General features: G+C 41.0%; 1 protein-coding gene across 7 annotated transcripts in view; it reads left to right on the forward strand.

Annotated features, from left to right (window-relative positions):
- NALCN (sodium leak channel, non-selective) overlaps positions 1–16068 on the forward strand; it is a 324113-nt gene that overhangs the window by 269488 nt on the left and 38557 nt on the right. For all 7 annotated transcript variants that reach the window (XM_060636745.3, XM_078432139.2, XM_060636746.3 and 4 more), the window contains 9 exons: positions 4948–5049; positions 5483–5552; positions 8542–8633; positions 8721–8843; positions 11628–11684; positions 12188–12308; positions 12405–12536; positions 13496–13663; positions 15330–15434. In XM_060636745.3, the coding sequence (XP_060492728.1) occupies positions 4948–5049; positions 5483–5552; positions 8542–8633; positions 8721–8843; positions 11628–11684; positions 12188–12308; positions 12405–12536; positions 13496–13663; positions 15330–15434 (970 nt within the window). The remainder of the gene's footprint in view (positions 1–4947; positions 5050–5482; positions 5553–8541; positions 8634–8720; positions 8844–11627; positions 11685–12187; positions 12309–12404; positions 12537–13495; positions 13664–15329; positions 15435–16068) is intronic.

Here is a 16068-nt window from a genome sequence, read left to right on the forward strand (position 1 = left end):
TTAGTGCCTCACTAGCAGTTAAATAAATGCTTTGGTTCCTCATGCTCTGTTAATGGAAGACCACCCTCATTCCGTAAGAAGGGAATCTCTCCACAGAACATCTCACCACATGGCAGCCTGCTTGGGCAGGTCTTTTGTGACCTATCCCATCCCATTTGCCTTACATCGGCAAGGAGCAAGTTGCCCACACTTCTGGGTTGCACAAGGGCATGAAAACCAGGGAGGATGTATCACTAAGGGCCATCTGAGAAACACCTACACAGTAACATTGCAGGTGTTCGTTTCGGAGGTCACGTTGCTGGGGATAATAATACAACATGTTTATTGAGCGTGGATGCGTAGAGACAGGTTAAGAGGCTGCAGCTCTAGTCCGGAACATATATCGCCATTGAGCAGAGTCAGAACAGAGGAGACTTACCCCCCAGTGTGACCCTCTGTCACATTTGCTTTTCTGTCCTCCACCTTCTGTCGAATGTTTTAATATCAACCATGGCATGGGGCGAGACAGAAAAGTAAATAATAACAACTAAAATGTAAACAGAGTGTCAGTGTTTCCAAAGACTGGCACATTCATAATCATAGTTGGTCCTCCCAACTCACTCCCTATGAAGTTGCTGGGAGAGGTGTTCTTGTTCCTCATTTTACATATAGGACGCAGAGGCTCAGAGAATGCCCATCACCTGCCAGAGGTCCCACAGCCAGCAAAGGCCGAGGTCGGAACTGCGCAGTCCTAAACCTTGTGTGTTCTCAAATCGACTCCTCCATTAGTCTTTAGTCCAAGGCAAAACTTTCTGTTCAAGCCCTGATGCTGGGTAGGAAAGTACTAACCTGATGTGCTAATTGAACCTTGAGACTAGCAAGTTCGAGAACCAGTCCCACACCTCCCTCAGCGTCCTGTGCTCTCCTTATACCTTCACCTCCCCGCCTTGCACTTACCCATTCTGTCCCCTGGCTCTGCTCATGGGTGTGCCAGCAACTGCAATTCCTAGAACACGAGGACAAGGGATCAAACGGCCCCCTAAAGAACTCACTGCCTAATAACGGAGGTGACCAATGATGACCAAATGCCATAAGCGTTGAACAAGTGTGGTTAATAACATGCTACAGAAACATGGAACATAAAACATTTCTCTTGTGGGTGAATATTCATTTCTCACTTTATGTTACTTATCAGGACTCATTTATGTCTGAGTTTGTGACTGTATTACACATGTCAGAAATACTTTTTGATAGTTCGTAGTTTGGATTACAATATATGCTTGTGTATAATAAAATTGTATTTCCTTTTGAAAATAATAAAACAAACTCCTACCATACTTCCGTGTGAACCTTGGCACATTGTATTAGAGAATGTGTAACATCTTCATGGAATTCGATTGTGCCAGATTGAAGTGAGTAATTTTCTACCAAGGCTGTTATTTTCCAAAATAACAAAATATTGTACATTATTAAAGAAGGTGATGATGGCTTATGTATCAGGCTGTTTTCTTTATGCAGAAACATCATAATATGACCTTCTTTCTCTACCTGCTTCAATGTCCAGATGTCCTCAAGGCAGAGCTATTATGCAACTTCTTTCCTTGCTCCTACATCTCCTCTCCCATCCCAGATTTATGTCTTTCCATATGAGTTCCTCCTTTCATCCATAGGAAACCCATTTTGGGCAGCTAGCTTTTTTGTATAGTGTAATTAGATTTTTCCCTTGTTTTCTTTTAGACAGATTTATGTATCTGTAGAAAAGTTGTTTCTTCTATACTGTTACCTGTTGTTTTTATGGGAAAATTATCCTAGACAAATAGCTAGTTATTAACTATAATGGATACAGTGTGAACAAGAGGATTTTGAGTTTTAATGTAACATCCACCACCATCCTTAGAAGAGGAATAAAAGCCTTCAAGAGCCTCCAGATGAACTGCCTTTCACGTGCCCAACCTCAATCCCTGCAAATTGCCTTAACCTAAGCATTTATATAGCAATTTGCTAGATGAATGTGGCCCCTAGTTTTCAGCTAAGAAACTCTAGCATTTACCTATAGTTTCCTACTTCAAAAACCACTGGATATGCAAAAGCAAGAGTGAGATATCAGAGCATTTGGTCTGAGAAGAGACTCAACAAGAGGGCTGCTAAAAGAAGATGGAGATGGTTGTTGACCTTTATTTTGGACCAGACATGGCAGCGGTACTGGGGTGCATGGCTGGCATAGGGGTCAGAGACAGTCACACTAAGCCTGAGACACCAAAGGCGACCTCTTCACACCATGGAAAGATCGGTGTGTCTGCCTGATTTCACTTTGCTCAGGTCACGAGGGTACCTTTGGAGTTCCAGGAAAAGAGGCAGTGGGTAAGAATTCCTCTGTTCAGAGAACACAAGGCTCTGGCAGGGTCCCCTGAGTGAGGAAATGAAAACCACCAAGGTGTAGCCTTGGCTCGAGCAGAACTCTGAAGTCACTCGTTACACGATTTTACTGGCTCAGAGTTGCTGAGCCCAGTGTTCTTTTTCTCATCACTATCTGGTTTGAAATTGTACTAACAAACACTGTTATATACACAGAAGAAAGTGATAGGAAGAGGAAATGGAAGCCAATGCTTTTATATATTTTATGCATAGAAGTGGCTATCTTAGTCTGATGAAGCACATGTTTTCTGGTTGCAGAGTCGAGCTAAAAACCAATCCCCCTCACCCTGAGCTCAATGAGTGACTCATACAGAGAACAAAGATTCACATGTCACATGTATGGTTAAAATTCCAGCCCATTTTACTGTTAGGTTCTCAATTCTCTAGATAGACCCCAGTGGGAAAGAAAGGACTGATCTTGAGCCAGAAAGGAAAGGGGGGTTGCCTTCTCACCACACTTCAGCCATGCTGTTGGTGGAGGGGATGGAAGAGATGCCATGGGATTCGGAGTCTTTCCAATGGTGAGCGCACCTCCACCCTCCGTTGGGACCTTCCTGTCTTGTTCAGTCAGAAGAGGGAGTCTCAGTAGGATCCACAGAGCCACCCCAGTGGGCGTGGGTGTATTAAGATGACTTGGGTGCTGGGACATCCATGAGGTTCTGGAGTCAGTAGATGCATTCCCAACTCTTTCCCAGCAAGAATGCCTGGGCCTGCTCACACTGGGCTGTGGGGCAGACACCAGCAGTCCCTTATCACAGGCAGCTCAAGGCCAGAGATGTTCTTCCACTTCAGACGTAGCACGGACGACGGCCAGCTCAAACTTGTATACTGTAATCAAGTTGTATGTGTTTTGTATTTAAGGCCTAAGGGCTCAACTGCTTTAGTGGGGAGTCTTGTGACAAAAAATAAAGGTTACTAAGAGAGTGGCTATAGGTTAAGCCTTGACATTTACACAAATAGGAGGGATCTGTAGATCTATGCCAGGATAACACTCTTCTCCAAATGGATGTGCTCAGGATGCTTCATGATTTGCAATCCTTAGTCCGAAAAACAAATCTTAGTATACATAATATGAGATTGTGCTAAACCTTTCTGAATTCAGCCTAACTTATAAATGCACCTTCCTGTGCGACACCATTCTAGTCATGGAACTAAGCACGGTCTGTCTATCACTGCCATAAATCCTTGGTTTTTTATAAGATTTTGACTCTGGATTTTATCTCAAAATGGTCCATGTGCTTATTGAACTAAGAAGAGTGATTTGGGGTGGGGGAGGGGGTGGGAGTTGCTTCCTGTAACTCCTTTCCATTCATCGGATTTGCATGATTTTCATGGGTATTTACCATAATTACCTTCATTGGCATCAAAAGCATTTTTAGCTACTTGAATATACACATGATATCATAAGAGCTGCTTAAAAGTATGCTAAACAGAAATGGATCTTTTTCTTGAAGATCTTAACTCCAAGACAGTGATGATATAATTCAAAGTCAATCTAGATACACATTTTAGGAAACGTAAATATGAAAGTTTTATGTAAAGCAATGACAGAAGTTATGTGTTCAAGTGTTGAATAAATACAGCATCATAAGATTTGCATATCATAAAATCATTGCATTGGAGGTCTGTGAGTTTTCTTTGAGATCAAGGTCATGTCCTCACTTTACCAATAAGAAAACTAAGCCCAAAGGTCACTCAACTAGTCCGTGACAGTGTCGCCTGTGGAACACAGGCCTCCAAGTCCCCTGTATTATTTTCTTTCCACTTGACTGCTACATCAAGGGAATCGTTGTAATTTCCAGTTGGAGAGAACTTTCTGGAAAAGGAATTTTGTTTTCTCTTCAAATCATTCACACCCCAAGTGTCGAGTCACCCAATTGTCTTCCCTCATTAGCAAATCTGAAACTATACCAGCCTAGGTATGGTTTAAAGAGGGAATGCCTTAAAAAAGCATCAGAGTTTCATGATTCCAGAGAAAGTAGTAACTGGTTACCTGTAAGCCATAGACTTTAGACTGAGGTTTCTTTAGGTATTAATCACAGCTGTAATTACTTCTCTTTACCACTAACTTTTGCCTCTAACTTTATGCTTTCCTATTGTCCTGGAGTTCTGCAAAATCTCCTTGGAACATATATTCTATCATCCCAGAGGCCTGGGTGGACAAATCCTTCCCCAGAGGGCTGTTATTAGAAACCTCCTTGTCTAAATGCAAAACCAACATCATGCCAACCTATGGTTAGGCTGGCCCTACAGCTAGCAGAATCCTGATGGCAGCTCTCCCCTTGGGTAGGGGGAGGCAGGTCGTGGTGGGCAGGAGATTTCTGTTTATTTTCTAGCACCACTGCGAAGCTCTGACAGTTCTGCTTTGTAAGTGTTCTTAACACAGAGCCTCAAGCCCATTTTCCTTTACGGTTATGGGTCATTTGCTGTGTTTTGCCTTATCATTGGTGTTTCCTTAAAAATAATAAGAATAATGAGCAGTTATGTATTATTCATCCCAAGTGTACAGATCATGCATTTATCTCGGGCTCCTTTTTTTTTTTTTTTTCCTAGAGCTTGCACTCGACAGCGCATGCTGAGCGGATCATTTGAGGGGCAGCCAGCAAAGGAAAGGTCAATTCTCAGTGTGCAGCATCATATCCGCCAAGAGCGCAGGTAAATATACTGGGAGACAAGGCTGCAGAGAAACTAAGGAAAGGAGTTTTACAGGAAATGCTCTCTGTGCACAGCCGTGGTTAGCAGACAGGCGTGGGTGAGGAACTTTGTTCTGTTTGCTAATGGCAACCATGATGAAACTCACAATCAGTTTCAAAGATTCAAAAAAATCTCGCAAAAACCTTTTCCTTGGTGATGGCCAAATTCTTGCTTTTAAGATCAGAAGGAAAAATTCTGAAATTTTCTAGATGGGATCAAAAACATTTGAATAAACTAAAGCTTCTGCTGAAAAAAGATAAGTATTTGTGATGTGTGTTATTGTGATGTGTGTTATTAACAGAAAAGTTGATTTATTTTGTTCTCATAATGGTCATTGCTTGAAAGTCAAAATTTGGTCTTAGATGTATCGATCTGTTGGTTGTGGTTGTTTTAGATCACTAAGACATGGATCCAACAGCCAGAGGATCAGCAGGGGGAAATCTCTTGAAACCCTGACTCAAGATGTAAGTTCTAAGCAATGCTTTGGATTTGGGAAGCATGATTATGAAAATTCATTTCGATGACTGTTTAGACAATTCCAGCACCTGTGTCCTTCTGTCACATTGTCCTGTCTCCATAAGACTTTATGCCAGAGGGAATGAGGAAACTCAGGAAGCAAATTCAATGGACAGTACAGAAGAGTGACCGTTAACTGTACAAAAATCCAGACATCCCACAAAACACATGTCTTCATTAAGATAGGCTGGGTGGCTCAGTCGGTTGAGTGTCTGACTCTCAATTTCAGTTTAGGTCATGATCCCAGGATCATGGGATCAAGCCCCCTATCAGGCTCCACACTGAGTGTGGAGCCTACTTGAGATTCTCTCTCTCTCTCTCTCTCTCTCTCTCACTCGCTCTCCCTCTCTCTCTCTCTCTCTCTCCCCCTAAAATAAATTATAAAAAATTTTAAAAATTCAAAAATATAAATAATAAAGATGACAATACAAAAGTGATGTGTCAGTTGCATTTAACAGACATTAAAAATACTTAAAGCATTTTATAGAATTGATTTGCATCATAAACTTTAAACATTTACTGATTTCCAAATATTCCAGAATCTAGAGCCAGTGTCTAATTTCAGGGCTTTACATACTAAGAAATAATATGTGATTTCTAGAAGAATTTTTCTGTCAAAGACTGTATAATATTTCCCAAGAATTTCTTTGTTCTTCGACACTATATCACTCATTTATTTATTAATGGACTCAAAAAATATTTACCAAGTGCTTATCACATGCCAGGCCCTGTTCTAAGTGATCAGGAGTAGTGGGGAAAGAAGACAAAACTTCTGCCTTCCCGAAGCTTCCATTCCAGGAAAAGAGACAAAAACTAAACAAGGAAACAAATATATAATCATTTCTGGGGGTGTTTTTAACTTATTGCCCATTATGTCTTCATTGCTGTGACAGTTTTGCTCTGTACTAAAAAGAAAAATCAAATAATGTATAGAAACCAAAGATGGAGATTTGGGGGCAGGAAATTCTAGAGAAGATGGTCAGTGTTGGCGCCTCTGTATTAGACCAGAGACCCGAATGAAGGGAAAAAACAAGCCACGTGAAAACCCAGGGAAACCCATGGAACCAGAACTCTAACCTCTGGGTTAGACTCGCAAGCAGCTATATCATGCCGATTTCTAAAAGAGACTTGAAAAGTACACATTAAGTAATTATCATTACTGGAGTCCTCATTAAAATACAGGTCTTAAGTTGAGTCTGGCTAAATTGGCAGAGTCCTGAATGTTCAGAGCCAAGGATGGTGTTTGAGAAAGGAGGTCTAGAAAGAGAAAGGTAGCAAGCCTTAGGGGTTTTGGGGTTTTGCTTGTCTTTTTTTTTTTTTACCACTTTATCTCTTAATTTTTAAGATTTTCTGGAGTTTCCAGCATAATCCAACTGCTTTCAATCTGTAGAAACTTCTGCCTTAGAGTAAACTCTCTTAAGTGTTCCAGGCACAATTGACAATGGAAGATGTTGGTGATGAGAACACCTGATACCATCATTACCCAATTTACAAGGTTCTAATTGGCAGACACATCTGTTAGCGCCATGATTTTTAAGGCAGAGCTCTGTCTGATATGATCTACCATATTATCTGCATGGAATTATGATCGGATCCAACACATGGCCTGTGTACATATAATTTGAGGACCAGGCATGTGGCACGGAGAAGATTTCTAGGAGAGAATTCAGAGAGGCAACACTAGTTCAAAGCACTTCCCTTCAGTGTGATTCAGTAGAAATATATAGTCTACTTAAGAACCAAATTAGAGCACAGCTTTGAAAATATGTGTTTAAATATACACAACAAAAGGCCCTGAATAGTCTCAATTCCAGAGGCTTAGTTCTTCTTCAAAGACTTTTTATGCTCTTTTCTACACAGGCATATAATGAAAACCCATCCCCCATCTTCTCCACAGCAAAAAGTTATGAAGTTCTGCTAATTTCCTAAGAAATCCCCCCTGATGTCATTTCCTCCATAACAGAAGCAATTTAAAACAGAGCTTCAGTTGTCTCACTTATTCCAAATGATAGAAGATACAGATAATTAAATCTAAGGAATAGTTGTGATAATATCTATCAGGTTATTTGAGCAATGCCATCCATCTCCCAGGGAGTGAAAATCAGACTCAGGGTCCTACATGCCCAGGCCCTCTCCCACCCTTCTGGCCTCATTGTCTCCTACCATGTGGACGCTCACCCACACGGCACGCTGGCTGGGCCGCACACAGGCAGACCCACCTCTCCTCTGGAAGAGCACATTTTTGCAGATACACAGCGACCTGCATATCCTTCCAGCCTACACTCAAATAACGTCTTTTTATTGAGGTCTGCTATGACCTGTTTAAAGTTGGAGCCTTCTAGAGGCACCAGGGTGGCTAAGTCTGTTGAGCGTCTGACTTTTGGTTTCAGCTCAAGGTCATGATCTCATGGTTTGTGAGATCAAGCCTGTGCTGACAGGGCAGAGCCTGCTCAAGATTCCCTTTCTCCCTCTCTCTCTGCCCCTTCCACACACTCTTTCTCTAAATAAATGGACAAGCTTTAAAAAAAAAAGAAAAAAGATTTAAACTTGGAGCCTCCTAGCACTCTCTGTCCCCTTTGCTTTTTACCATAACACCAAACATTTTCTAACTCTCCCCATATTGTGTTTGAATTTTTATCTGTCTTACCTGACTAGAACATTAGCCCCACAGAGCTGGGTTTTATCCTTTATTTTTGCCTTTTGCCATACCCCCAGCACTACAGCAGGGCCTGGCACATAATAGGTTCTCAATAAATATTTCTATTTTTAAAAAAATACCCTTTAGAAGGAAAAAAAAATACCCTTGCTAAGATGACTGTGGCCACTAAAAATGTATATGTTAAAATAAAGGTATTTCTTTCAGTTTCTTATAGGTGATATTTTCAGACCTTCAGAAGAATCTTCCATTTTTATATGCCCCTTTTGTTATATTTCTAGCATTCCAATACAGTGAGATATAGAAATGCACAAAGAGAAGACAGTGAAATAAAGATGATCCAGGAAAAAAAGGAACAAGCGGAAATGAAAAGGTACGGGGTCCCACGGTGTTTCTTATCTCTCGTTTCTGGATGGCAACCTTTCCCTTAGCCTTACTGTACATCAATTTCCCCTTCAAGGAAAGTGCAGGAAGAGGAGCTGAGAGAGAATCACCCATACTTCGACAAGCCACTGTTCATAGTTGGACGGGAGCACAGGTTCAGAAACTTCTGCCGGGTGGTGGTCCGGGCACGCTTCAATGCGTAAGTACACTCCATTTCAGCCAGGTGTTGGCCTGAGTCGTACAAACAGCAGGGGGGGTTGTCATACAAGGAAGAAGGAACATGTAATCCTAATGGGGTCACAAAATAAACTGTGGGCTAATTAATCATGCTGCTCCTCTTTGCTGAGCGGCCGACCAGGTGGAAAACAAACAAAGGTTGCAAGTAGTTCACATTTATATAAAACTCACGTTTGTAAAGCTCTGAACAGCCATTTTTATTTGTTCATGTTTATATCAGCGTTACTAACTCCATATATTCTTTTGGAAATACCGAACCAAAGGGTAGGCTGAATGACACAGGGAAGGTCATTGCCCACACCTTTAGACTTATAGTTTCTGTGTTGTCAAAATACCCTAGTTTCTTCTAGAATAATGTAAAACAGAAATAAAGTTGATGACTACTTCCATTACCAACTCTTATGAGATAAAAACCCACTGGCTGATGTCTCTGTCCCTACTCACATGGAAGAAATGTGTAAGAGTCTGTCAGTGTGGTCAACACAGAGGACACTGCATTTGTGAGGACCCAAGCCAATTTTAGCAGACAGCCTAGTGGATAAAATGGAATTTTTGTCCTGCGTAACTTTAGTAAATACCCTGAAGACCTTAAGAGTCCCAGAGGAAGTGTGAAGGCTTTCCCTCTAAGTGGTTGTAACTTCCCTGATGCCATTATTAGTAACATATGATAATCATTATCTGTTATGGGCTGAATTGTGTGTATCCTCCTGCCAAAAAAAAAAAAAAAAAAAGGTTGTATATTGAAGCCTTAACCCCTAGTACCTCAGAATGTGACTTTATTTAGAAACAGCCTCTTTAAGGAGGTAATTAAATTAAAATAAAGTGATTAAGGTGGGCCCTAATCCAATATGACTGCTGTCCTTATAAGGGGGAAATTTGGAGGCGCCTAGGTGTCTCAGTTGGACTTTGGCTCAGGTCATGATCTCACAGTTCATGGGTTTGAGCACTGCATCAAGTTCTGTGCTGACAACTTAGAGCCTGGAGCCTGCTTCAGATTCTGTGTCTCCCTCTCTATCTGCCCCTTCCTGGCTCGTGCTCTGTCTCTCTCAAAAATGAATAAACATAAAATTTTTTTTTAAAAAAGAGGAGGAAATTTGGACACAGACTACCTATAGAGGGGAGTAATGTGAAGACACAGGGAAAAGACAGCCATCCACAAGCGAAGGGGAGACACCTAGAACAGGTCCTTGCCTCACGGCCCCCAGAATCAACCAACCCTGCCCACACCTTCATCTCAGGCTTCTTGCCTCCAGAACTGAGAGAAAATGTTTTTGTTGTTTAAGCCACTCAGTCTGTGGTACTTTGTTACCCCAGCCCTAGGAAACTAATGCAGTGTGGTAATATTTCAGAGCTGGAGGACACCTCGTGAACCATTTGGTGTCATTTGTACCCACCCCCCTCCAACAGAGGAGAGCATTTAGGGCAGTAGAGGTTAAGGGCTTTTCTTGGGAACGTGAGCTAGTGCAAGGCTCTCTTCTGACTACCAATCTAGTGTTCTCTCTGCTGTTCTAGAAAGACCCTCGCAGTTTAAAGCACCTGAATGATAATGATTAAATACTTCCCTGAGTGTTCACAAAGTAAAGAAAGAAGCCAGTAGTTTAGAGTTGATTTGATCAGTTCCCCAAGTGAGTGTTTCATCTGGAATTATCCTGTTGGCTGCCTCCATGCTAACATCTAATTGCTAATTCTCCACTTCATTTAGTGTGGACTGACTCTCCTTTTGTCAGCACAGCAGCTGATAAGGACTGAGAAAGATTTGTTAATCGGGAGCTCACACACACACACACACACACACACACACACTGTCTGGGGCTTCACTGAAGTTGGTTATGGGCTTCTAGAAAGTAAAACTTAAAAGTGGGGACGCCAAGAAATCCTACATAAATCACTCCACAAGATCACAGTTAAATACCGTAGGAAGAGCTCTATTTAATTTCTGGAGATTTAATTGAATAATCATGAGGAAAATCCTTGAAGTGCTAAGGCAGAGATTTTAACTGAGTGTTTTTAAATGGAAGTCAAAATTCTACTTTGTCATATCCATGTCAAAAATTGTTGAGGGACTCCTGGGTGGCTCAGTTGATTGAGCATCCAACTTCAGCTCAGGTCGTGATCTCACAGTTCATGGGCTCTGTGCTGACAGCTCAGAGCCTGGAGCCTGCTTCAGATTCTGTGTCTCCCTTTCTCTCTCACTACCCCACCCCCACACTCTGTCTCTCTCCCTCTCAAAAATAAATAGACATTTAAAAAAAAGTTGTTGAATGGAGGAGGGGCATGTAGGTGGCTCAGTCGGTTAAGCATCTGACTTCGGCTTAATTTCAGCTGATTTCGGCTCAGGTCATGACCTCAAGGTTCACAAGATGGACCCCCACGTCAGGCTCTGCACTGAGAGTGTGCTGCCTGCTTGGGATTCTCTGTCTCCCTCTCTCTGCCCCTCCACTGCTCACTCACTCTCTCTCTCTCAAAAAAAATAAACAAACATTAAAAAAAGAAATTGTTGAATGGAGTCATGAATTCTAAAATCAAATATTTTGAGAATTTTCAATTACTTTCACAAACATCAGTTGCAAACCCTCCTGCTTTTTCTTTCATCTAATGCTCTCGCCTTCCAAAGGCACAGGTCCTGTATAATGTAATTTTATAGAGGATATAAAAGAAATTTTAGGTAGATAAGATGTTTATAAATACCATGCTGCCAAATTATGCTTGCTATGCTGCAGAATTTTGTGTTTGTTCTCTCTTGCAGATCTAAAACAGATCCTGTCACAGGAGCTGTGAAAAATACAAAGTACCATCAACTTTAGTAAGCATTACAAAGTCTGTTTTCTGTGCACATTTGAAATTTCAATGTACTATTTTATGCTGCATAAAAATATAAAGATTACCTGTATTTTCTTGCCATATCGTGCTGTGAAATAGATAATTAGGGATTTTTTTTTAATGCCAGTCATGGGGCACCTGGGTAGCTCAGTCAGTTGAGTGTCTGACTCTTGACCTCTGTTTAGTTCATGATCTCACACAGTTCATGGGACTGAGCCCCACGTCGGGCTCTGTGCTTACAGTGTGGAGCCTGCTTGGGATTCTCTCTCCCTCTTTCTCTCTCTGCCCCTCCCCTGCTCATGCACACACGCATGCGCATGCTCTCTCTCTCTCTCTCTCTCTCTCTCTCTCTCTCAAAAATAAATACATAAGCATTTGCTTTTTAAAAAACCCCAGTCCTGCTTATAGAATCACAGAAGGATCATCTCTGACTCGCACAGCCTTCCCTAGAACAGTTGTTTCTCGGTTTTGTTTGGTCTTTGGCAGTGATTTGCTGGGATTGGTGACTTACCTGGACTGGGTCATGATCATCGTAACCATCTGTTCCTGCATTTCTATGATGTTTGAGTCCCCCTTTCGAAGAGTCATGCATGCCCCGACTTTGCAGGTACGGCTGCCAAATCTCAGCCCACAGCTCAGCAGACAACAACTGGACTCCAGTTTTCCCCTTGTTGGTGACCCAGCTGCCTCTTGCCCATTTCAGATTGCTGAGTACGTGTTTGTGATATTCATGAGTATCGAGCTTAATCTGAAGATTATGGCAGATGGCTTATTTTTCACTCCAACTGCTGTCATCAGGGACTTTGGTGGAGTCATGGACATATTTATATATCTTGTAAGTCTCTAGTTATTTCCTAAATGTAAGATGTCATGGTTTTGTGAACTCTCCTGCATTTCTCAGTACAAGAGAAAGATACGTGAGTCCCAGAGGTTTAGATGTCATTACTGAGTTCTTAGGTCATCTATTGCAGGCAAATGAAGGGCATTCATGTAAAATCTAAATAAAAAGCATTAAAAATGTCCATGGATATGGTTCACATACATCAACCACATTAATACACTTGTAAGACATACATTAATAAGGTCTAAGAAATCTTATTCGCACCCTGCAATCTTGTGGCTCCCATAAGGAAAAAAAATCTACACCATATAATTGATTGATGAGCTCCTCATTGCTAAAAGCAACCTAATGTGAGTATGATTGGACACTTTCAATTCCAATTTCTTTCAATTCCTATACACAATATATCTGCCTAGACAAGATGACCATTCAACTGTTCAGTTAAACTAAATTGGGAAACCATAGGAAGGGAACTCAAAGAAATTTCATTTTTTCTATATGTCCAAGAAGGCATAAAATCAATGTCTTTTCCAACATAACAAGGAGAATTGTGACCGTTAACATGTAGTATCTTTAGATCATCAGTAAAATAGTGAGAATCAGGTCAAGCATGAAGTTTAGTATCCTTGATCAAAGGAATTTCAATCTGAGCCTCCCATGTGTAAGTTAAAATAAGGTGCAGAATGCACTGGGGTACATGCACCCACAGTGTGGACACCCGCTTTTCATTTCTGTGTACAGCTAATGACTTTCCTGTGGGGCCACTAACAGGTCGATATTGGGTTGAGAGATCAGAGTTAAGAGATTGCATATATATGTAGTGAAAGCTTGTCCTACATGCTATGTGGAATCTCTGCTCAAGGAAAGTTGTATGCACTTGGCTCTCAGAAAGTGTAGATAGTGAAAGATATTAATTCTAGGGATTAATTCTAGGGATTATTTTCCCCTCCCAGGTGAGTTTGATATTTCTTTGTTGGATGCCTCAAAATGTGCCTGCTGAATCAGGAGCTCAACTTTTAATGGTTCTTCGGTGCCTGAGACCTCTGCGGATATTCAAACTGGTGCCCCAGATGAGGAAAGTTGTTCGAGAACTTTTCAGCGGCTTCAAGGAAATTTTCTTGGTGTGTTACATTTACCCTTTTGCCTCCCACTCACACAGCCCCACGCTGTAATGTAGTGAATGAGGGGACACCCTCGCTTGCCAAGGGTAAGTACAATCTTATTCATTGCCAGAGGACAAGAAAGGCACTAACAAAACACAACACACAGTCAGAAACTTTACCCATGGATGCTCTGACTGGTCAGTATATTTTCTTGATATAACTTATTCAATGAACGTTTTTAGTAAAAGTATAATGAAACCAAGAATCCCAGAGGTAGAATTTGCTAATACTTCCATTCTTAATTTTTATTCTGAGTTTCAGTTTCCTTATCTAGAAATTAAAGGTGAGATTCAACACCACCTACTGCACAAATATTAGCAGTTAATAGATTTGGGCTTATTATTTCATTTTGTATGTCCCTAGTTTCTTACAGTGTAGACGCTGTCTGATTTTTGGAGTGTTAACATAAAACAACTTAAAAAAAAAGTAACATACACGTATACCCCACTTTAAGTAACCTCAGGATACAGTAATAATACTAAAAATGTGATCGAAGGAGAAAACCTTGTTAGTTGAGCACTGATTTAGGGCCTTAGAAGAGCTGGGCTGCAGAAAAGCAATGAGTAGGAGGCTCATTGCTCGCAATCTGTTACAGAAGGATCTGTGCCTTACAAAGGAGTGATCAAAGGGTTCTTTTTATTATTGATGAGTTCTGCTCATGCATGGAAATCTTGAATTAATTTACATAAGCTTATTTTACATCGTGCTTTCTAGAAACACACCTATGGGGAGAGAACAGTTGTAGTTACAGTTGATTTAAGGTATTTTAAAGACAGGTTGCGATGTTTCCATAGGCATAGAGTTGTTGATATTTTTAAAAGACATATTTGAAATCTCACATTTTCTTTGTGCTAAAGCCATAAATAACATGGTGGCTTTTCACACAGCTGGAAATGAAGGAAAAAAGGATGTCATCACCTGACAGCTAATGTATATGCATCGTGGAGCCCTGATAGAATTTAGCAGAGAATTTATTTGTGCCTTTCTCCTGATGATGTTTTTGTAGAATTTTAGTATATTGAAGATATATGTTTAGATTATTCAACCAGCACAGATCAGTGGTTTGTTCAGTGTTTTACTCTTTGCCACTTTTCTGTGCTGAGACCAAGGCACCATCCAGCAGAGGGAGCACCAATTACCAGACTTACTTCTTAGGACTCCATGATCTCAAGCCTCTGTGTACAGCACTTTTGTGTGCCCTCATTGCTTACAAGAAAGCAAAACCTCTCTGTCTCTAGTTTATGCTCTGCTTATAAGGAGAGGAATTCATTTTGAGAAAATAGGGGAAATATAATTATTTAAACATTTTTCTTTTGTTCCACTAATGTAGATTTCAAAATCAGAAAACCCTAAGCCATATCAAAAATACCTTAGCCCATTTTCCTACGTGAAAGTCATGTGTTTTTATTCTGAAAATCCAAAACCTGTTGTTAATTCCCTCCTTTTAACATTTCAGCAAGGCTAATTGAATGACCTGTGGTGGAGAAGTTAAATAATATCATGAAAAGACCAAGAATTTCATACCACGTTCTCCAAAAAGTTGTGTCCCTATCACTGTTCAAATCAAGCCTACTGTTTAATTTTTTACCAGGAGATATGATGTCTCACCAATTTTTTTTTTCAGGTCTCCATTCTTTTGCTGACATTAATGCTTGTTTTTGCAAGCTTTGGAGTTCAGCTTTTTGCGGGAAAACTGGCAAAGTGCAATGATCCTAACATTATTAGAAGGGTAAGTTACTGCTTTCTTTCTTTTGGGAGAAAAAATTGAGTAGTTCACCACCCCTTGGTAAACATGTGCTGACACTATGTTGATAACCCCCACGTAAGACTCAGAATTCTCTCTCCACCAACCCCTTCTGCTTAAAGGAGGCAGTCTGTTTCTTCTGGCTAGCACAGGTTTGTGGGATTAAAAGCACCTTCCAGATTATTCTATTGTCTTCTGTGGAACCTCTGTTGACACCTTTGGAATAGCCACTCACGATTCCAGATGCTTGTAGCTGTGAGGCTCGTACACTCTCCCTTTGGGCTTCCCTAACTTAATCCTGTCACATATCAGCAAACAGCCCCCCAGAAAGGACAAGAGGCAAAGTTTAACTGTCATACCACTGTTCATTACTTCTCACTCCATCATTCTCTTCATTGGGAAGTCCAGAATCTGCCCCAATAAGACAGCTAACAAAGACCCAAGCTTGCTTCCGCTACTGCCCTTTGCCTTATCTTTCTTCAGTCAGTGTTAGTAAGTGGAGGCCAGCTCCTGGGTGACCCCAGGGTTTCATTTGCTGAACATAATGGAGTGAATACATTGCATCTTGAATAAGGTGGACAGCTGTCCTCTGAATGACCTGTCAGAGCCTCAAGTTCCT

Source organism: Panthera onca, chromosome A1 (assembly GCF_046562875.1).
Source record: "Panthera onca isolate mPanOnc1 chromosome A1, mPanOnc1 haplotype 2, whole genome shotgun sequence".
NCBI lineage: Eukaryota > Metazoa > Chordata > Mammalia > Carnivora > Felidae > Panthera > Panthera onca.